We start from the raw sequence: 23818 nt of genomic DNA, 5'->3' as shown, positions 1-23818 counted from the left end.
AATGATATAAGGTAGAACACTACTTCGTTGGTCTATCGAGCAGAAAACATCAATTATATAAAAGATTCTACCGGACACATATCAATAATAAGTTTGTTTCGATGCGTTAGCTCATAAGCTACAATACAAAGCCTATACTCGTTGTTATCAAAACAAAAGAAGTGCTCCTATGATTTTTTCTGTTTTCATTCGAAGAACGAAGAAAGTCATAAGAAATCAATAGTGTTTCAATGTGTTAGAACGGAATTGAAACTCTTACAACAAATTTTGACTCAAAAAGCAGTGTTAGATTTTTAACAATATCTCAATAATTTGTGACTACCTATCAAATCCAACGGCACGTATAGAAAGGTAAATAAATTTGTAAGTCATCGATAGTAGAATTGCTCAATTTTTGGGTTAATACTCGTTTGAAAAAGATATGTTAAGCGTGGGTTGTGCTCAAGAAATTTGGAGATAATTGTGAATAATTTTTAAACCCAATTCATAATTTTTCCATATCCTGGATCTACCTAAAAAAAATTCTAAATAAAACCAGACCTCGACGTTGCATGCATTTTTATGTCATTTTGCATCATCATTTTCCCATACATTCATTGGCACCCTAATGGACATGCGTGTGAAAGAAAACAAAATGCCCTTTCGCTAATGCCTTGCGTTTAATGATGGTTCAGCCGCAGAAAGAGTGCACGATTCGTGATTTACTTAAATCACGACAAAAATAAAATGCGTTGCTGGATCTGTCTTTCTACGTTCCGTTTAATCGTCCTACAGTGGAAGAGTGCCGTCCGGCTTAAGTACGCTTTAAAATACATTAAGCAGAACTTAATGTCCCCATCCTCATCATATCAAAGACGAACGAGCTCTTCCTGTACAAGCGACATACTTTAAGTTGATGGTTTGGGATACCTCAAGTATATGAATATGATGACGTTTATTTATATTTCGTTCCTCAACACATTGCAGAATGATCTACTGAACGCTCCATATGACTCACTGACGATAATCGTAAACGGCAATAACATATTTATAACTTTATTCAAATAACACTGTAGTCTTTCCAACTGACTCCATTTCAATTGCGTCAGGGCCAGAAATCTGATGAATTAAATTTAAGTTGCATCTGAGGAAGTTGACACGATCGAATTCATCATATTGTTTACAGTAAACATGTTATAACTACTTTTATTACCTTTCGTTGCACATTATGTTATTAATTGTTTAATATCTATCATACCCGCAACAATCATTAATGAGATGATTTTTGAACAATTTATGATCACCATTTACTGTACAATATTGTAGCTAAGGCAACAGTCCAACACGTTACTCCAGCTTAAGATTCTGGTCTAAATGTCTGAGAAATGTTCATTCCATAGTTCAGTTGCGCTTTATTCAAGCAGCAATATGCAGAAGGGTAACATAAGCCACAAAGCCGATTGAAAAATAAAACTGAAAATTATTTCAATTGACATGGCTCATTTCACACTTTCGTATGACTTGTGGAGGGGTCTTGGCAGTAAACAAGTTTGCGCTCTCGGCTGTGCAATGTGTGCTCTTAAAAGATGATATATGAACTATATCAGATTCTATGATGGCAATTAAATCAACGGCTGCAGTTTGAAAATTACTGTCGTAAAGAGGGCACATGTTTGATCTGTTAATTGCAGAAGACTTGGTTGCGAGTCTTCAATACCTAGGAATCATTATTTATGGTCATGAATACAGATGTGATGGGAGACGTAAAATAATGAAGGCGTATGACGATTCATAACAGTTCAACACATTACCAATGTAATTAATTGGCTTTTTGATTCGGTGTTTAATCAAGTGTGATATATTTGAAAAAAAAAAATTAAATAAAAAATACCCACTTGTTAATCTGGATAGTTAGAACATAGGGGAAATGGGGGGTCAAATGAACACCTTTAGCGTTTTCTCTTTTATAAACCAAAACATGTTGGACATATCCCATAAAGTAAAGCATCCATTCATATTCTGAACAGTAGACTATAGCAATGTTTCGAAAACAACAATGTTTCATTGTATTTCCTATATTTTTATCAACTCCCAATACAATTCTGGATTTAATGCATGCGGATAAAGTTAATATGTATTGGGATAAAAATTTAATCTGAATTTCGGTCATAAATTTCATAGAAGATTAATACATTTCTACATGGGGTAGGTGATTCAGTTTTTAGCCCACGTGAAAATTGCAGCTGATAATAAGATAACATAGATGTTAGCTGTAGCCCTGATCGTCAACATGTACTGAGTTCAATGGCAACATTTTAGTTTATAATTCTTCAATTCAGCAGTATGACTTCTTAATATGGCTTCTCTAAGAGAGCCGCTTTCTTAGCCGGCTGGCTAAAAAATAGATATCCTGTTTCACGATATTTTCACCAAAATATGCTTAATGTTGATGATCTTTACCAAGTAACCATAGGCACGTTATTTCACTTTTTTGGCTATATACACCTGTTTTCAATATAATAGCAGCGCATGCCGATTTCCATACACAATGGTCAACTTTACAAGTTGTAACTTTGTTCTCTTAAGATCACTTGAGCTGAAACGTTGGCCAAAGAACTACAAATATGTTCAATTTTACGATTACAAAATACCAAATTTTTGGAAGCACCTGCCAGAAAGTGAGACACTAGGTACACCTATATCACACGCAATGCACAGTGGTCCAGGATTGGAATTTAGCAAGACAAAAGTCTATAGTACTTTTGTTTTAGGATTTAGGCAATTGATGTCTTCAGTTAAGTTTTTTTCTTCTTAAAATTATCCTTCTTTTGGTCCCTTCAAACATTAGGGTGATCCTTTAATTTTTTGAAATCCAAAAACTAACTTTCTTATTTAAACAAAAAAAAAGACACACATTGTTCAAAAAAAATGTTGGTGAGTTAATTTCAAGCAACTTTGTTGGAAAAAGTTTTTTTTTATCTCTTACCGTCTTCATTTTTGAGATTTTTTCTGAACTGCGTTAGAGTGCACCCAAAAAAAATCAGTTTTTCAGCTCTAACTTTTCTATTTCAAATTTCTCGAAAAAACTGTTTCCAAAAATCTTTTAGAACTCGTCAAAATACACAAATTTGCTCAAAAAATAAAATCTTTATCTCTCTGCTATCAAAAGATATTGAAGATTTTCTATACAAAATAGGCCCTTTTCAAATGTCAACCACTCAAAATGGGGCAAACGTACAGACATTTTTAGCCATCTTTTGAAAGGGCATACTCTAGTGTATATTATATGGGAAAACTAGAGGTACGTTTTTTCTTTATCTTAAGTTAAGCTTATTTAAGTTCACTCACGTTTGCAATTAAATTTCACTTGTGGCCTTTCTCTATTAATTAATAACTTTTTGTACAATTAGCTGTCAGAGAAACATATGAGCTTTTCTCATGGAAACTCTACAGCTTCTCGATTTAGTTATATGGGTCTCCCCCAGGGCTCATGTTTAAGACCCTTTTTGTATAATTTCTACGTCAGAGAAATTGACAATTGTCTAAGTGACAACTGCACGTTGAGGCAACTTGCAGATGACGGCGTAGTGTCTGTCACAGGGCCCAAAAGGGTCGACCTGCAAGGACCCTTACAGGATACCTTAGACCAATTCTCCACGGAGAAAACTGAGTTGGTCGTTTTTTTCTAGGAAGCATAGCCCTGCACAGCCGAAGCTTCAACTTTTGGGTAAGCCGAACACTTATTCCATGTCTTTAAAATATCTTGGGGTCTGGTTCGATTCCAAATGCACCTGGAGATCCCACATTGAGTATCTGGGACGAAAATACCAACAAAGGATCAATTTTCTCCGAACAATTACCGGAACGTGGCGGGAAGCTCATCCGCAAGATGTACCGGACACCGATTTTATCGGTTTTAGAGTACGGTAGTTTTTGCTTCCAGTCGGCGGCTAAAACACATATCATCAAACTGGAATGTATCCAGTATCGTTGTCTTCGTATCGCGTTAGGATGCATGCACTCGACTCATACGATGAGTATTGAAGTGTTGGGGGGCATGTAGAGTGGCAACATCGGTTTTCGGAATCGTCCCTCAAGCTCCTCACCCGTTGTGAAGTTATGAACCCACTGGTAATCGAAAACTTTGAGAAGCTTCTTGAGCTTAACCCTCAAACTCGTTTATGTCATTGTACTACGTATGTCAGTCCTTCACTACATAATACTCATTGTGTATGCTTCTCCGACTTCGACAATTCAGTTAATCATGATTTATCTATGACGCAAGATGTTCGTGAAATGCCATGATTGCTCCGTCAATTTTCACTGACCAAGTTTGACCAAGTTGATTCCGCAAGATCGTTCTTCACAGATGGATCACAAATAGAGGCGCCGCTGGTTTTGGTACTTATAAGGAATTTCATAGCGCTTCTCGAATGCTTCATGCTCCTTGTTCCGTATATGTTGCTGCACTGGCGGCAATACATTATACGCTAGAAACTATCGCCTCACTTGCACCAGATCATTATTTTATTTTTACGGATAGTCTCAGTTCTGTCGAGGTTATTCGCTCCATGAGGCCGGTAAAGCACTCCTCGTATTTTCTCATGAAAATACGAGAGCTTCTAAGTGCTTTATCTTTAAGATCTTTTGTTAACAGCTTTGCATTGGTCCCATCTAGCATTGGGCGATCTTGAGGCAATAATCGATCCTAGTGAATCGATTTTTTTTTTGAAAATAATCGATTCACCGATTCAATCAATCATTTTGAATCGGTTTAAAACGATTCATTTTTTAAAATAACACAAAAATGTTTCAAATATAACGGATCATAGGAAAGTTGGTGCAGATTAACGCCAAGTTCAGTTAAAAGTTGATATTACGTTACATAAGTTATCTTGTGATATGATATCATTTAGAAATAAATTGTGTAGTACGTACGCAGTAAAAGTTAGTATTTATTTATTTATTTTTATTATAGTCCATCTGACTGGATAGTCTGAATGAAACACTTAAATCTAAATGTAGTCACTCATTAAAATTAAAAATTGGCCGACAGCAAACGATGACGAACCTGGAGGCATTGATGTCAAAGTCAAATAGGTCAAAGGCTTCGTTGAATTGATGAATCATGGCGACAAAGGAACTGTTTGCAGCTTGGTTGGTTGCATGTACTACTTCATGTAGCAAGGTTCTCGGACGGAGTGTTCGGACAGGAGCATACAGATTAATTTTGGCCAGTAACTCAGGAACATCAAATTCTGCGAGCAAAACTTTAGCAACGAAAACGACCTGCGATATGTTTCGTCGCTTAGCAAGAATATCCAAACCCAGTAAACGACAGCGGTCAGCATACGGTGGTAAATTCAGCGGGTCACTCCATGGAAGATAGCGCAGTGCGTATCTGACGAATTTGCGTTGAACAGCTTCGAATCGTCCACTCCATGTTGCTTGGTAGGGATTCCTGACAACACACGCGAATTCCAGTAGTGAGCGTACCAATGAACAGTTAAAGTCCTTTAACACAGAGGATCACGAAATTCCTTAGATATCTTGAACATGAATCCAAGCTGACGATTAGCTTTGTCGATCGTCGTTGAGAAGTGGCAAGTGTATGTGAGCATGATACCGAGGTCTTTAACGTGATGCTGTTGTGAGTGTAACACACATACATGATGAGAATATAGTAAATTGCTAGTTTGATTTCATTTGACATGTGTATTCTTGATAAGGTGAGTGATTTAACCGGTTAGAATATTTGTTTTATTGGTGTTAAATTATGTGAAAGACAGAAGTGGAAGACAATGTGAAATACTATACGAGAGCCGCACAGAGAGACGATTATAGAGGTTTTTGATGTTTAATCGACACGCACTACTGCACCATTTAAATCGAATGAGCGCGAGCAAGAGAGAAACAGATTAGTGGGAAAACAAACCGTCCGTTTATCCATGTGTGCTAGATAGAGAAAGACAATTAAACGTCAAAAAAGTCTATAATCGTCTCTGGAGCCCCAAATTTTCTCCTCGTACTTACCTACTGAACTGTCACACTGGTTGTTTGCAGAATCCATATTCAAGGCAAGTGCGAATTTTTTTATTTTCAGAGTTGGTTGGAAATACTTTGGTTGTTTGCAGAATCCATGTTCAAGGCAAGTGTGAATTTTAAGATTTTCAGAGTTGGTTGGAAATGCTTTCTGACATGAAGCTTTAGTGTGATAATTTATTAGCTAGAAAATGGTCTTTAGAAAAGGGTAGATAGATAGTTTCGTTAGAGTACGGCAGTATGAAAATTGAATAGAACTATCTACCTACCCTCTTCGAAACTATCGACCTACCCTCTTCTAAAGATTATTCTCTAGCTAATAAATTATCACACTAAAGCTTCATGTTAGATAACATTTCCAACCAACTCTGAAAATCGCTAACTTCGCGTATGAAGTAACATAAAACACTTTGAATGTAACAACTCAAGGCGGGAGAAGCCGTCAACAATGCTGATGATAGTACAACACGCAACAACCACCCTACTGCTTTCTCTCTGAGATGACCACGTTGGTCATGACGAGAGGAGAAACACAATAGTTGGGTAAAGAAGAATTATTAAAAGAATGGTTGGTTGGTTGGTTGTCTTTATTAAGGAGATTTTCAGCCAAACGCTGGTTCATCTCCGGTTAAAAGAATTATAACACACCATCGACTGGAAATGCTTTCGGCCACGTGGGGCTTTAGGTAGTGATGAAACGTTGCTAGAACTATTCCACAGCCGCAGACAATAATGAGCAAAGGCGGGTGCACACTTTTTTCCTTTAGATTTGAAGACATACTTCAAATCTCCGCGTACATCGTACGGGTTAGGCAAAAGATGTTCGTTTTACTTTGTACTGTCACATTAATGGCCTTTCGCTCATTTTCAACTTCTATTCAATTTTCATACTGCCGTTCTCTTACGGAACTATCTACCTACCTTGTTCTAAAGATCATTCTCTAGCTAATAAATTATCACACTAAAGCTTCATGTTAGATAACATTTCCAACCAACTCTTAGATTGTATTTTGTACGTGTGAGTTTTTTGTAATGTTTGTTTTCATGATAAATAGAAATAAGTTCCTGTTTTAGGATTAATTAAATATTTGTATCTTAAACCACATTTCAAACCTCCTTCTCCCTTTTCTCATCCAAAAAATTGTAAATCTCCACTAACCTCGAGACAACCGCGAGTATTCGGTCCAGTTGCTTTAACTTTAAATTTAAGACAAATGATAACACGGCTCTGTAAAGTTTAGTCGATTGAGCTTGTACAAATGAAGTAATTAATAACAAAACTGGAGAATATCTACGACCAATGAAGGAACAACTTATGCCAAAACTGGTACGGGTGTTAGAAGATTATTATCTATTTTTGAGATTTTTGTGATGCAAATTTATCATATTTCACATCAATTTATTGTTCAGAATACACAAAACTTCAATTCAATTGTATCAGTTGGTACATAACTTGGGAGTTTTTAATTTATTAAGTGTGACAACTATGATATCCAATGATACAGTTTCTCCAAAACTGTCATTATTTCTCCTCCCACTGAAGTTTGATTTTTCATTAAAAAAAATTCCAACATGAATCATAAAGCTCCTCCCCTGATCCTATCCTTCGAAAATGTACCCTTCTAACCTCGAGTAAGCCGCGAGTAATCGGCCCAACTCCTACTAGACATAGAATTAAGTGAATTTTGTTACACACAGTGAACAATGAATTATCGGCTCCGTAAAGCTAACGCGATTGAGCCTTCCAAATAAACGAACTAGATAAAAAAAAACATGAATCATAACTCCATCATTTATAAACCGATTTTGGGTTTTGAGTTCTCACACGAACCGGAAACTCTTAAAGTTTCGTTGTGCTTCAAAATAACCAGAATTTGCCACAGGATTAAAATAGATTATATTTTTGCGGATGTGGTAAAACAGAATGATTTCTGAAAAACAAGAGCGTACATATGTATCATATCATATTAGTTTTGAGTAAGATGCCAAAAAAGCCTGTCGAAAAGGCATTTGGACCATTAATCACTATTGCCACAGGAGTGAAAATCGCTCGTCGAAGTTTCGGACACCCATTTAGCGAACACCAGCTTTTAGCTATAACAGTTTTGTTTTTAGTAAATTTTAAGGTATAAATTCGTTGTTTTACTTAAATATTGTATGCCTTTTAACGTATTCAATTTACTCTGCAGCTAATATATTTGTTGTTCGATTAGCATATAGTTTTTGTTTCTTCTTCTTCTTCTTCTCGTATTTCAAGCTTATTGCTTATTGCATATTAGCTTATTGTCTGCTCTCAACTTAGTGTTCTAGATGCACTTCCACAGTTATTAATTAAGAGCTTTCGATGCCTGGTACCATTTTTTGCATTAGTTTAATTGTGTGGCAAGTACAATCATACTCTATGTCCAGGGAAGTCGAGAAATTTTCCAACCCGAAACATTTCTAGACCAGACCAGGAATCGATCCCAGCCACCTCCAGCATGGTCTTGCTTTGTAGCTGCGCCTTTACCGAATGAGCAAAGTTTTTGCAAAGTTTTTGTTTATTCATAGTAATTTGTTCATAGATAAATTCATCATAATCTTAATTAACTTACAATCAAATTCAACAATAATAACAATTTAATAATTACTTCTAGCGTTATGTTTTAACAATCAATTCACATTTAGCTTTTATTGTTAATTGTCCAGACTGTCCAGATTGAAAGGTCCCTTAACTTCATATTCTATGCCATTCCGTTTCATTCCATATCAAAGTGGCGCTGCATCACAAGATGTGTATTGGGTAGGACCACTCTTAGTTGCTCTAAAAAATCAATTGCTGACAATTTTCAAAGACTAGTATGGCGGAGTACCAGAGATCGATCCTCGACGTAATCCAGCCACGGTGGCCAATATTCTGATCTTTCAATATCCGGTTCCGAAGGCCACCTTTCGCTCCGACAGACCATGCATCACACTGATTTTCAAAGTCGAGTACTGTGGAGTAACGTTATTGTTATTGTATTTGCCTGTATTTGAATGCAGCAATCCGTGTCTGCAGAATGTTTTTTTAATTACCTTCTTTTTTACTGGAGGTTATTATTTTGCTCCCAATAAGACATCTTCATACCAAACATAAATTAATTTTACGATAACCTAGCCGATATCAATGCGTCATCCGCTCGGATCCCTCAGTCACGGTGGAATGGTAATCTTGGAAAAGAAACGGACGTATAGTCACAAAAAATAAAACCTTTCAAGAACCCTCGTCTCGGCTGCACGTCATATAATACCCGATCCTGGTCGGAGCACGTCAAAATCAGATAGACACATTAATTTTCAATTTCACCCGAGTGCGTGCACTCGCAAAACGTTCCTAATTGGACTCTGTGCAGCGTCGGCCGTCACCGCCGAAGAGGGTGGAGACCAAACGTGTGTGCGGGTGGGACATATCGAGTTGCGATTCATCATGTCCCCTTTCATGACAGCTCGTGCCAGCGAATGTTTGAGTTCCTCTATTCTATTTTTCGCCAGCATCGGACGTACGAATATCATAAACATCATGCTAGGGGATTGAAATTAAAATAGTTGAGTGTGAGAATGATACCCAATGTAGAGATGTTCGCAGGAACGATGGATGAATGCAAAAGTTGTGCTTCTTGGAGAATTTCTCGAAACTGTACTTTACAGAATCGTGAACGGCCTTTCTTTTGGGTGATGTTGTGTCCTTTTGGTATGCAAATAATTTAATCACTTTCGGTAGTTCAAGTACTGACCCGAAAAACCGACGGTTAACCGTCGGAAAACTATTTCTCCAAGTTTTCGGCTGGAATTTATGGGTAAGTTTCCTTCCTTCCGAGATCTTGATAGACGGAGGGTAACACTTCACTGACTCCTGGTGAGTGAGTTAATTATAAAAGTTGTTTCATTATGCAAAATATTAATTTACAAACTAGCATAATTGCGCCTCACATTCTATATGAGGAAATGTTTTGGCAAGGAGACGAAACTAGTCGCATTCATATTCAAATTTTATGAGAATCCCAAATGTTTGCTATACTTGTACATATTGTACGAGCGTTGTAAGGGCACTGACTTGGAAGCTTTTGCAGGCAAATAATTACCGAAGCCAGGAGAGGAAGTCATTATTTGTGTTGTGTTGACCTTCTTAAATATGTATTAAGCTTTTGGCGTTTCATGGGTGGCCATGGACTATTTACTGTGGTTGAATAAGGAGGTTTTTTGTAATTGCGTTAATTCCAATGTATTAGATATGCAGAAATTGAAGTATTGGTAGAACAGAAAGAGTGTCAATAATTCTATTAATCTAAACCGGACAAAATATCTTTAATATTACTCCCAGCCGAGGTAGTTGGGATTTCCCGGTTAAGTGCTTTAAAACCGTGGTTCCCGATTTATTATGGGTTCTATTTATTCGTAAACTAAAGCGTTGCATATGCGAATAAAATAAAATTAAATAGTATAATATGTCTACAAGACAACAAAACGAGTATACAACTAAAAACATTAATTCATTCAACTGCTCAACAATTTATCAACTGCTGCATCGGGAAATCTGTACGAAATAGCCGATAGTGATCATTGGTTTGATAAATTATTGTAACATTGTTTATTTTTGTCATTTAGTGAATCAGTCATCCAAATATATAAATGTGCATTAGGGTGCTTCATTTTGAAAAAAAGTGTTAGATTTCTTATTGGCCACTGTTTAGAAGTCACGCAAATGGGTTGAAGTTTATATGGAAATTTTGGCGAAATACTATGGGATATTATTAAGTATGACTTTCATCGCTCTAACTTTGGTTCTAGTTGTCCCAACGTTTAATAACATGTACTTGCCATTTTACTGACCAATTAACCTGTTGTTGCTGTTGTTGTTGTCTGAAACATATTGAACTATAAATTTACCCACTTTTCTGATTTTTATTTCGTATTTTTATCTTTTTGAATTGCTGCCAAACTGACCGTTACAGCAACTGACTTGTTGGTCATTGTCATAGTAATCACATTTTCATTTTTAAGCATTTGGACAACTAGAACCAAAGTTACAGCGATTTTAATTAAATTTAAAATGTTTCCGTAATAATGCCAAAACATATTTCAAACCATTTGCACGACCTCTCAGCATTCATCCTCCTTTACCGTATTTTGGGGTTATGAATCAAACTGGCGTACAACATTTGTTTATTTGTTTATTTGTAATGTTTGCATCAACAGACTAGAAATAGTCCCAATGAAAAAAAAAGTACGGATTATACAGACAACATATACCTACTACAGTTACAAACGAAAATAACTAGGAAAGCATTGTCAAGTTACTAAAAATGTATAAGTCATAACAAATAAACAAATAAACATCTTACACTTATTTTCAAAATGAAGCACCCTAAATACATGCTTACAGGAACTTTTTGATGCCATCCGTGTTTTCGTTCTGAATTATAACCAACCGCACTGATTGAGGTTTTATTTAATGCTTCCCAAAATTGTTCTTTAACAACCCTCCTAGTTTCTTGAGGAAAAGTGAATTACTAAGCGGTTTTTAACTGCTTCTACACCTAAGGGTAGACCTCTATTCCCGATAAAGCAATTTTGTAAAAAGTCACAAACGTGTTTCAAACTTAAGTACTCTTTAATACCCTTCATCAGCTAGTAACTCTTCAATTCATCGTCAGCATTTCCATCTATATTTTCCCACGTGCTACGAACGGTCGTGGTTCTGTGATTGTTTGTGTCTGTCTTGTCTTACGCCATCAGCGTTCGTCATTACCGCATCGCGGAGCTGTGATAATCCGTACCATTAACTGTGCATCGCTCGCCATTGCCGTGCCCTTCTTGTGGGAACAGATGCTTCTCATTCCATCGACTGATGAAAAACCTCAAGTAAACACCGTTTCTCAACGCTACAGGAATATATTTCTTCCACAAATGCATCTCTGCGTTTCCAAATTGTCCGCTTATATATATATAAAAAAAAAACTTTCACTTTCAGCACGTTCGTCTCCGTCTAAGTTGTCACCGGTTGATTTCTATTAGCATTAAACGAGTTTACTTGTTACGCACGAGACAGACAGTGATTTAATTGAATGATTGTCCCACCGCACAGCTGACCGCGAATAATCCCGAAGGAGATCCCTAGATACCTAATCTACTAGCTAAATTATTACGATCAGTCAGTGCAATGAACTATGTCTATGTTTTCACAGCAGAAATCTTAAACAGTCCCACTTAGTCAATCCAATCATGAGGCAATCTAAATGTCGTTTGACAATAAATGAAGAAAATATATGACTTTCATCAACAAATGTTGTTGTATGAAAAATGGATGTAATGTCGGCCTTAATGTCCCTAAGTTGGGCCCATACATACATTCAGTTATCGACTAAATTTTCAATAGCGACCAAAAATATCCATTAGTACCGTCCCAAATAAAATGATAGATAGCAGTATATAGATAGTTAAAATGGTTAAATAGCAGTTTTTTAGCGATGGGCCCAATCTTAGATCCATAGGCCAACATTAGAGCCATTTCCCCTATTATGCTTCGAAATTCAAGTAGTGTTAAATCAGAGTGCTCATTATTCGCAAAATTGTTTATTGAATATTGTTTATTGTAATAATAATTCATCTGACATATGGTTGTCTAAATGAATTAAAATAATAATAATAATAATGTTAATAACCTGGTTTTTGAATGCTCATGTCATTTGATGTTTCACATTATGGGTTTTATTCGATTCAGGTCGAATTTAGTCTCCGCCATATCTCCAGAACCAGAAGACCGATTACTAGAATTTTCAAAACCGTTCTATGGGACTGTGATATCTTTCATTTGGTGATTGTGCCTAATTTTATTACTGAGAAACACGTCTTATTTCTTAAATTCCGTATTCACCGGAGTTTGTGTCGTCCATTCCCAAACCGGGTGAACTATTAATGAGTGTCCTATGGGACCATAATACCATTTGTCGCAATTCGGTTTCGTGTTTGCCGAGATACACTACTTAGTTCTAAGAATCAGGGTTACTTCCATTGATTTTGCATTAAAAAAAGTTGTATGGTATTGTGGAATCATAAGATGTTGAATAATATTTTGTATTTATAAGTTGCACTAAGAGATTGTCAAGAATGTATTGTACACATAAAACTTGCCAATTTTGCTTTCAAAGAGTCACAATCAAAAATTTTCTGATCGCTGCTCTCGAGGAATGATCCCATAAAACATTATTTTGTGCGTCTGAAAAAAGGTTGCCGACTGGACTCGAACCACAAACGTTGCGATTATCAAACCTGTGCTTTCTCCACTGTTAGACAACCCTGAATCACTAAACTAACTAACTGAATTGCTTGTCAAGAAGAGACAAGCACTGATCTTTAAGAACTATGCTAACGTCTATCCATTGATTCCCTGTCACGACTAACTTTTGACTTTCCACTCACAGCTAACTCCACTGAATCCCCGTCACGTCTATCCGTTCACTCCCCCCTCACAACTAACTCTTAAGAGTTTATAATAATATTTCTTACGCACAAATTTTAGTTCTAGTTCGCGATGGCTTTAAATCGCTTGACTCGTAGTTTGTTCTCTCGTTCTCAGTTTTTGTTTTACTACCGAATCTTTCTTCTCCCGAAAATCATTCGTTCGCTTAGTAAGTGAAAAATTTTAACGAATTCGGGTACGATCTGGCATTTAAGTAGAATCGATTTGCGGTTTTTGTCGAAGTTGTTCTGAATAGTTTTCTCACTCTCAGCCTCAGGTTTTGTAAAAAATTAGCAATTTTTGCATTTTCAAGCAATTGCATTGCTTTGGTTCGTTTCCCATACATTTCCTCCTACAAAATTTAAAGCTTTCTCGCAAATCCAGATCATATCCAAATATGTTAGAATTTGGCACAGTTGCTGGTTACAGCGCATCGTATGAATATTTACGCTAATTGTTCTCTAAACAAAAGAAGAGCTTCTAGCAAATCCACTTTTTCTTCCATTTTTAGTTTTATGAGAGTTCTGTAAACCATGGTTTAGATTTGTAGAATACTTTCAATCCTCTATAAAACTTGCAATGTTGCTTGGGATGTAACTAAATCGGATCTGATACGAATAAAACCTATAATGTGACGCATCAAATGACATGAGAAATCAAAAACCAGTTCAATGATAGTCCCCAAATAATCATTGAAATCGATTTTGGCAAAGTTTTCCCGCAATCTAATTGGTAGAATTTATATAATAATTGATTGTAACTGACATGGATACACATAAATTATTTCGGAAAACGCCTATCTATGAATCTCCAAAGTGATCATCGATGATCAAATCATGATTTTCGTGTACACCCAACCCTTTTTTTACACGGTTTTATTTTCTTTTTTTATGTTTAACTAGAACCAAGCTTGATTCAACTGAAACAGAAACTTTTTAACTTCACAACAGAAAATAAAATTGTAAACATTTACCGTCGCAAAAAAGGATTGGGTGTACACTCAATTCTGTTTTTACGCGATTTTATTTCGCCTCTGTTTTTGTTCGTGTGCTCTCAATTTGCAACGAAATTTAGTGAAATGTGTTTAAAAAAAAACAAGAAATTAAAAAAGTGATATTCAAAATGCTGAATTCTCCCTGCAAGAGGGCAAATTGAGAAAAAAAAATTGCGTAAAAACAGAATTGAGTGTATTTTGCGAACTCCTACCGATTGAATCTGCTTAAAATTATGAAAAAAATCATGTATAATGATTATCTGGACCAATTTTCTAAATTTTTTTTCAAAGCCATAATAAATTTTAACATGCTAAAACCATGTTTCGAAAACTACCAATGTTACACACATTTTTTTTTCATGGCTTCCTTATGTTTATTCCTGAAGGAGAAAATCACATTTCCATTTATGCAACTGATGCAACTAATTCTTTATTAGGCTCATATTTTACTTTGATAATGAGGCTTCCAAACACGCTTCTTTGTTTTTCGAAATTGGGAAGAGTAATACCTTTTATAGTGTCCTTATATTATTTTACGCTACGCGCAAATCAAATTCCCATAAATACCATGTAAGGTTGGATTTATTACAACCACTGTAATGGCAGTTCTTGCAGCATACATGCAAGTTTTTCCAGAATGCATAACAACAATCAAGAAACATTGCAAATTCGGTAAACTTTTCATGCAAATCTGTTAAAGAATCTGGGGGTTGGGTGTAGTGTATTGATAAAAAGAGTCTATTCTCCCCATAGGTGGATTAATTCTGGTTTTAATAATGCGTTGTTGAGATGATCAAAATACTAGTTATTAAATAAGACATAGCAGCTCCCTTCCCTAACCTATCTCCGTAGCTTATCAACAGACCATATGCTTTATTCAGTTGAAAAATAGAAGTACATCTATTTAACCTATTATTAGTTAATCTTAAAGTGTTCAAATTAGCCCGCCATGTCATGTAAGTTTTGCACAATGATCAATAGTAAAGTAATAAGAGAATACATTAATCTTATATATTCAGTAATGGAAATTCACCAATGTATTGGACAAACATCATGTACTTATTCATTATTTGAACAGATTATCATAATGGATATATACATACTTATGTTGTTTAACTAATTAGCATATACTGGAATGTACACAATTCCTTTGCTCAGTATAGCATGATTAAGTGTTACATTGTCACTACAACTGTTTACATCATGTTAGACACGCTGTACTCAACAATATGCTGGCTGGTCTGTTCAAATGTCATTTCCTATTTGAATTGTATAAACGAACATTTACTCCGCTCCCCCGAATCGATCTCGAAGCAGCCCATTTGTACTGTATTCAAATCGCACGTATTGCGTATATGCTAACGGGAATGTAAATATTTGTTCTCTGGTTTGGTTAATTTGCTCAAGACTTCGTGGCTTTTTTTCCCTACCGTTACATAAATCCCTAGATAGTCAAAACAAGTTCACACGAATACTAATCGAATCCGTACAATGTTCTACTTTTTTCTTCTTCATAGATCCGTATCAGCTGATAATCAGTATGAAGCAGATCGGGAGGGATCTAACGAAATAATTCCTCCCCCACGTTACGTTGAGTTCCTGAAAGCAGAGCGTGATGAAATTGTAAGTGATACTATCCTACCACCCAGGTACATCGAAGTGCGCAAAGGGCGCATAGTGCTTGAAACGCAGAAGGTTATCGATTCAGATAATAAGACTGATGGCAGGGATCCCTTTACACGGCTCGCTTTCGGGTCACCAACATTACCTGATCCACCTGATGGCTACGAACGGCCCATGGTGCGTAGTACACCTCAGTCACCGATACACGAACGTGGCAAATCGGGAAGCATCGGAACTAACTGTTCGTCCCGATCGGATCCCTGTAAAAATGCGGTAAGTACCTATATTTTACGTTCTACTATCCTGCACCAAACTGAGGAGAAAATGTTCACACGTGATTGTTAAATTTGCTTACATTCCCACGCACACACCATTTTAAATTTGACTGGCGCTGGAAGTAACTTCTTCCATATTAAAAATACAATGGTCTTATTTCATCGCGAATGCCTACCCTTTTCTGCAAGGAGGAAATGCTGTGCAATTTCTAATTTCACCGTGCTTCAAGTAGGAAGGAACAGACCAAAACACAACTCCCCAATAAAAATAGCAGGATGCTCCTTCAGGCGGAACATTTCGGGCTTGTGCGCCGCTTGATAGCGTCGTATCTTTTGCACAGAATTTCTGTTTTTTTTTTAGAAAACATTTGTTCCGCTCGGCTGAGATCGTAACCATTTCGTTGGGTTCTTTGCTCGTTATTGCCATTAATCGTGTGAAATGTAGACTAAAGGTTTGGGAGGGTTTTTTTTCGTTAGTGTCAATTAACACTCTTGGGTCATATGTGACTTATCCGGGGATGATATTCGAACTCATGACTTTAGCGTGAGAGGAATAGATGTGAACCACGACGTCGTGGCCATCCTTTTAGTGGGTTATTATTTTATATTTTATTTATTATTTTATATTTTATTTAATCACGAAAAGCCCGTTAAAGCATTACGTAACATATTAAATTAATGTTTCAATTCAAGATTTTTAGCCGTAAGCTAGTTCATCTCTAAATAAACAATAATGTAAATTTTCTATTGATACACCAAAGTATCATGCACAGTTTCTGACACCTCATTGTTGATATCACTCTCCAACTGTTCGCAAACCGTAATCTGTATTCACCTCTTTTACTTTGTACAGTCAATGATATCTGCTGCTGAATTCACTTTCTATCGCCTAGCCAACCGAAAGCAGTGATCATATTCCACATTGACCGACATGCTTGTGGGTTTTATGACTCGAAAGCTGATCTCTTTCAATACCACCTCCTACAACTTGACATGTTCACAAAGCACGTGGGAACGGAAGACCTTTGTTGGTACTTTTTACGGAAATGGATTCTCTCTTTTGGTGTGTTCGTCCAAAGTCGCGAAAGCCACAAGTAGCATTTTCCCTATTTGTTTGACTTGTTTCCCCATTTGCGGGTGAATGGTCTGTATGCCGTTCAAAGAGGAAACACAAAAATCGCTAAGCAAATTACTGTTCGTATGTATGTACTTACTTACGCCGGCAGCATTGCGTTTAGACAGGAAGTCTCGCGTAAACGCGTTTGTGATTGAGAATAATAGCAACGTCGAGTGAGCACAGAAGGGCTTGATAACAAACGATGGTACCAAAGAAACACTCATGATATCATCACTTTTCACCATCCTCCTTAGTCTCCACCTGACTCAAGCCGTTTACAAACACCTTTTTGTGTGTTAATAAGTTAGTATTTTTTTTTGTTGGCTTGTAATAAATTGTTCCAGTCGAAGAATGCAATTTTGTGGAAAGATTCTCGAGGCCTGTATTTTCCTCCCCCAAAAATATGTAGCAACAAATTTTATGCTTCCTGCACTTTTGTTTGATCGCACACCGTAAACGGTTTCTGGGAAACTGTAGACAATGTAGCACTTGAACTCGCTAGCCGAAATGAGGCAAACAAAATCATGAAATTCATAATAATAATAATAATGATACATGGTACAGGAGTCATAACTTTGCGGTTGAAATATTTTGAAACCCAGCAAAGCTTACCTTAAGTACCGAGCATAAATTAAGGTGATGTGTTCGTCCCGTTCGTATTTTTTACACTTTCTATATTGTTTTGAATCCAACCATAGTGCTTCTGTGTATGACGGCATAAGTGTACGAAGGGTTTTTTCCCTGTCTGTTTGAAACCAAATTCTCACTCGAAACATAATACTGATTCGTTGTAGAAGCAATATGTTAGACTTCTTAAAAGGAAACAAATTTTGTGTGTATAGGTGCATTTCTACGTTTTTTTGTTTATGTTCATTGGAACTTTGAGTATCTCTTCTCTACTAAAAGTTTAATTGATCGTCGTGAATGCCAGTTTTGTGGACTCAACTTGGATTTCTGGCATTAATTTCGTATGGAATTGACAAATAAACTTCGTAAACAGTATCCCAAGAGCACTTGTGCCAAAGCTGTTACACTTACCTTTTCTTGATTCGAATCTTAGGCTTATGTTTTTTTTGTCGAAAATTTATCATAAGTGACACTATTCCAGAGTCAGATAATATCTACATATATTACCGTCCAATGACATCTTGTAAAAGCTTTCCACTTTTGGCATCATCTAAACAGGATTCCCGCTGCATCATGCTCAATACATTACATAACGGTCAAAAATACTGCAGAAATCAATTTGCGTGGTTAATTTATACTGATAATAAATTCGAGTGCGCATAAATAAAACTCAAAAAAGCGGATTAATGTCATTTATTTCTGTCACTAGCATATTCTTCTTCGTGAATATGTACGCGGCAATAACGGCCACTCCATCCAGGCTGAAGCGTGCGGCTGGCGTCGAAGCAAAAATCTGCATCAGCAAAAATGGTTTTGTTTGTTTTGCTTCCCCTTCAGCTGGCATCCGACGCGGAGGATGATTTTCTACACCGCACTTTCATCATAGCTGCTGCCGGACTGTATTCGAGTTCAGTTTGTCGTCTTTGCAAACAGTGCGTATTTACACATTCCGGTTTATTTTGCATGCTCATTATATTTTTTCCTTCTTCTAAATGATGTTATTTTTATGGAAAGCCTCCATGGATCCGTTGCATTGGACACCGCGATGACGGAAGAAAACGCGATAGAATCCGAAGCAGCCGCTGCGGGGAGTAATTATTTCAAGATTGCCTGGAATTTTAAAGATTTTATTTTTATCCAAGAATTTGGCTATTTATTTCCATCCATCCATTGCAATGACTGGGGCAATACGGACAGAAGCGTACAATTGGTTTTGTCGAGTAAAACGTTGATCACACACAGTATCATTGTACCTTCACAGGAGCACATATATCAGGAAGAGAAGTGCACCAGTTATAGCACTCAAATATGCTCCAGTTTTGGCAAGCACCAGTCATGGTCTACGTTAATTAAATGGGCAGGGCCAAGAACTAATTCCATTGCGTATATGAGATTGTAGAATAACTGGTACATATGCCATAACTGTCTCACTTACCCTACTTTATTTTTATATAGGGGAAACTGGACACATTTTATCCCCTCTGTTTTCAGGTAAGTTTCCGTAAAGCTTCGTCTTGACGGAAGGTAATATTATGGTAAAATTTGCGTCAGATTATGTATATATTTTAAGAGCAGCTCGTATATTTCACTCCCTTTGAGTTTTTTTAGCCAGCATGGAAGTTCTTAATAATTTTTTTGTAAATAAAAAAAAATTAAAATTTCAAATTTACACAGCTCAAAGCTGTGAATAGGTAGAATCAATTATAACTCTTGAAATGGTGCGTTTCTTTTGATATTTTGTTCAGTTTGATTTGAAGTTGAAAACTCAGTTTGGAGATACATGATCCCCCAAGCACTGCACTACTGATATAGGTCATTACTTCTCAAGTCACCGAGAAATTTCATAGACCCACTCCGATTTGAACCAAAATTGGTGGGTCTACTTATTTTACGCCAAAAAAAAAAAAAAAAAGTTTTGTGCCAATCGGCCCACTCTCGGCTCTGGAGGCTACATGTAATTTTGGGCCTATTAATCACAACCTTTACTTTACCTCTCTTTTTCGAGTGGACGTTTACACAAATTGGAATGTTTCTACTATAGTTTATCACACCGCATTTGATAAGTATTCTGAGAGAGAGCTACCAGAAACGGTTCTGAAGAGGAGCTACTCCTGCCAGAACCTCGAGACGCATGTTATGCATTGACTGCATACAGCCGAGAGCAATACGCAGACAACGATATTGAATTCGTTCCAGATTTTATTAGGTGGCTTTTTCTTGTCGATAGAAAGCAGAAAGAACCGTATTCTAGAACAGAAAGAACTGTTGTTTTATAAAGCGTTACGAGGTCTCCCGGATGAGCATCTTACCATGTGCCGCAAATTAAACGTAGAAAGTTGATCCTCTGCTGACATTTTTGTTTCAAATACGTAAAATGTTATCTAAAGAACTTTGCAATGGTCCTTGCAAGTCCACGGCATGTGGACCTCTAACGGAAACCACACCGTCATCTGCAAGTTGTTTTAGCGTGCATTGTTCTGCCAGTTGTCGATATCGTTAACATAAAAGTTTTAAAAAAGTCGGCTGAGACATGAGCTTTGGGGCAGACCCATATAACTAATTCTGGAAGTTGTCAGTTGTTCAAGAGAAAACTTCATTTGATTTTCTGACAACAAATTGTACAAGTTCCAAAAAATTCCAGAAATTCCATATCTGTGCAGATTGTCTGACAGAATTACAATGAAATCTGACTTGATAACAAAAAGGTTTTTTACGGAAGTAACCTCAGTTGCGTCAACATTAGCTCAGGTTTGGGTTAGTAGAAGAAAAAGGTGTTTTCCCAATGGATAGTCTCAGCAGTAAGAAAGAAGTTTTTTTTTCCTCTGTTTGGGACCTAACACCACTGCGACCAGCAATTTGATCTAGTGTAGTATATCCCGTGTCCTTAGTTTAGTGCATGTCGTATTACTCCATCACAATTGAGAAATGATAAAGTATTCATTTTTTTACATTTGTCGCAAGAATCCGACCCTAATTGAAAGGTCCCGCTATGTATACTCTTCGGAGTGTTAAAACATCTTCCAAAGGCGCGCTCCTTTGTCAGTCAAAATTGGATTCCTTAGCAACAAAATTAAGGAATGACACCGATAATGCCGATGCATCCCTGTCTTAATCACTTCAAACTATGGAACAAAGAATATAAGATTAGGAATCACGTAGACTAACTAACTCATTTTTCCTTGTTTCAAGAACATCCTCGGTGGACAAAGCCGAGCCTTGTCACTATCAACAAGGCATAAAAAGTAACAAGGACTAAGATGTGTTCCTTGGATAAATGAAAAATCCTGTTCCCCTAGTTTGAAGTAGTCAGGACTAGGAATCGGTGGTAGATCTTACATCCCGTAACGTACCACGTAAAGGTGATCTACCCACGTTATGGGGCTAAGAAAGAAGTTAATACAAGTATATCTTTATTTGACCAAAGGATGGCTCATGTCTTATTATCTCAGCAGCGCTCATCTCACGAATGATATCTTTTAAAAGATCTCAGGATTTGATTGTGCGTAAAGAAAGAAGTGTCTGGTCTGCAGCATACTCATATATATACCAACATTCTATATAGATGCGTTTTGGTGTAATGGATCAATTTTTAAAAATATGTAATCTTTGTATGTTATTCAATACCACCTAAATGAAACATACTAGTTTTTATCGTTAAGTGATTCTTATGTAAATAAGTATGCTGAACACTTTGGTGCCATCAACATTTTAAAATAAATGTCCTATCTGCTGAATCAATCATTTGGAAACTGGCCAGAAGCTCAACTCAATGAACAAGAGGCACTTCTACTAAAAAAACACACATACACATTAAGATGAAGCTCACCGCTCAAAAAAAATAATTACGTTTTGATTTTTCCAAAAATATTGGAAAAAGGCATCCAAAATTTAAAAAAATCAATTTTTTTCTAATTTTTCAAAAACAAATTCACGTGCAAAAACATTTGATATAAATTTTTATGGCATAAATTTGGACTCAAAAAACCACAAAACATCGACTTTTCGGTTTTGCTGAGAGTCTATTTTTTTTTCATGATGAAATGGAAAAATGATTTAACATGTAATTTTTTACAAAAATCTATGGAAGAAACTGATTTTCTTGGATTTTTGATAATGTTTTGCAATATTTTTAGAAAAATAAAAACGTACCGATTTTTTTTTTCGGTCCGGTAACCTTCCCGGTAAACTCCTGTGACACTTATTAGAGGTCGTAGAGTTCTCTGTATCTCTTCATCTGCAAGTAAGTGTCCCACGAACCATCTTTCCTAGTCCCAGAAGTTGCAAGGGCGAGGCCAGGACAGTTCTCGATTGTTGGAGATACTGCTGCTTCTATATAAGAGGCCGAGATCACTTTGGGATCAGGGATCAGGGTCAAAATGGTAACGGACGGAGGTGACAATACTCTTAAACAATGGTATTGAACTTGTACCACCTACGAATTTGTACAACTTGCATAAGCGATACGATGCGATCTTATTAAAATTCGGATAAAAAGAAGGGCAGCCCCAGAGCCGGAGGGTGGTCTATTGGTACAAAACATAAGATTTTTTCGTTTTTTCAAATCATGAATTCTTTAAATATTTATAAACATGTATGCTCGTTTTCTCAAAGGCCATATGATAGATCAAGGATGGCTATATTGACAAGTCACATAGTTCCATGACTATGACACAGTTAACTATGCATCGCTTTAGACCTTTTGATGATTAAATTAAGATTACCTGAGTTTGCATCAACACTCATACTATAAACATTTGATGATTACAATCGCGTACAGCCAAATTTGCATCCAAAATTTACTCATTCTCTATGGGTGGTTCTGGTCAGATGAAACGGAAAACAACGGTACCAAACCAAGATTTATCAATAAAAGGAATCATAAATAAAATTGCGTGTAACGTCATTAGTCTGCAAAGGTACAATCATTTTAATATTTTCGTATGTCTGCTGACTCATGCAGTTAAATATAAAACACGAAAACAGGTTTTCCTGTCGCTCAGAAAAGGGTGTTTCAACCTCAACTTTACGCTGAATATAAAGTATGCATGGAACAACATTAAAAGCGTCAGAGGTGATATAGGGTGAAAGGGAGGGAACGGGTTTACAAAAAAGCTAATATATGAATGAATTCGCACCAGTCTGCTAGTCTCCAATCGCCGTGAACTGCTGTCTGCCTATTAAACGCACGTCGCTGTAGCTTTATTAGATATATCCTCTTCTTGATATGGCAATGTTTGCTTTTAAATATATTCTCCTAGTGGGGTCGGTTCTGGCTTGTGAAGGCGACTGGACACGTTAGGAATAGACTCCATTAAGTAATTTTTTCTATCGCCTGCTTACTACAATAATGGCCTCGAAGCAATATAGTACTAGCAGCACACCCATCGTCAGCAGTGACCGCCTACACCTGCTTCGTCACGCGTTGGAAGTCGTTTACAAAGTTAAGATTATCTACTTTTTTTTGAGTTTTTCTTTTCGTGTGCTTTTTTGTTCCAAATCAACAGTTTAAGTTTTTTTTTCTTGGCAGAAAATATCAATCACTGTATAGTGGTTCTTTTGTTTTTGCGTTAACAAATTTTCTGTCTCTCTTTATTGAGAGCACGGTACACGCCGTGTCCTAAGTGGCGGATTAATCAACTTTCATGTACCTCGGGTTTTTCTTCACCAAAAGTTAGTTTGGG

At 36.6% G+C, this 23818-nt stretch overlaps 1 protein-coding gene across 3 annotated transcripts in view; it reads left to right on the top strand.

The window, feature by feature from the left end:
* The window catches only part of LOC135704438 (uncharacterized), a 175008-nt gene that overhangs the window by 110683 nt on the left and 40507 nt on the right, over positions 1-23818 (top strand). For all 3 annotated transcript variants that reach the window (XM_065225902.1, XM_065225901.1, XM_065225903.1), the window contains one exon: positions 16013-16391. In XM_065225902.1, the coding sequence (XP_065081974.1) occupies positions 16013-16391 (379 nt within the window). The remainder of the gene's footprint in view (positions 1-16012; positions 16392-23818) is intronic.

This window comes from Ochlerotatus camptorhynchus, unplaced genomic scaffold, assembly GCF_037179485.1.
Source record: "Ochlerotatus camptorhynchus isolate MF236.1 unplaced genomic scaffold, CSIRO-AGI_Acam_v1.1 ptg000240l, whole genome shotgun sequence".
NCBI lineage: Eukaryota > Metazoa > Arthropoda > Insecta > Diptera > Culicidae > Ochlerotatus > Ochlerotatus camptorhynchus.
This window is presented reverse-complemented; position numbering and strand designations above follow the sequence as displayed.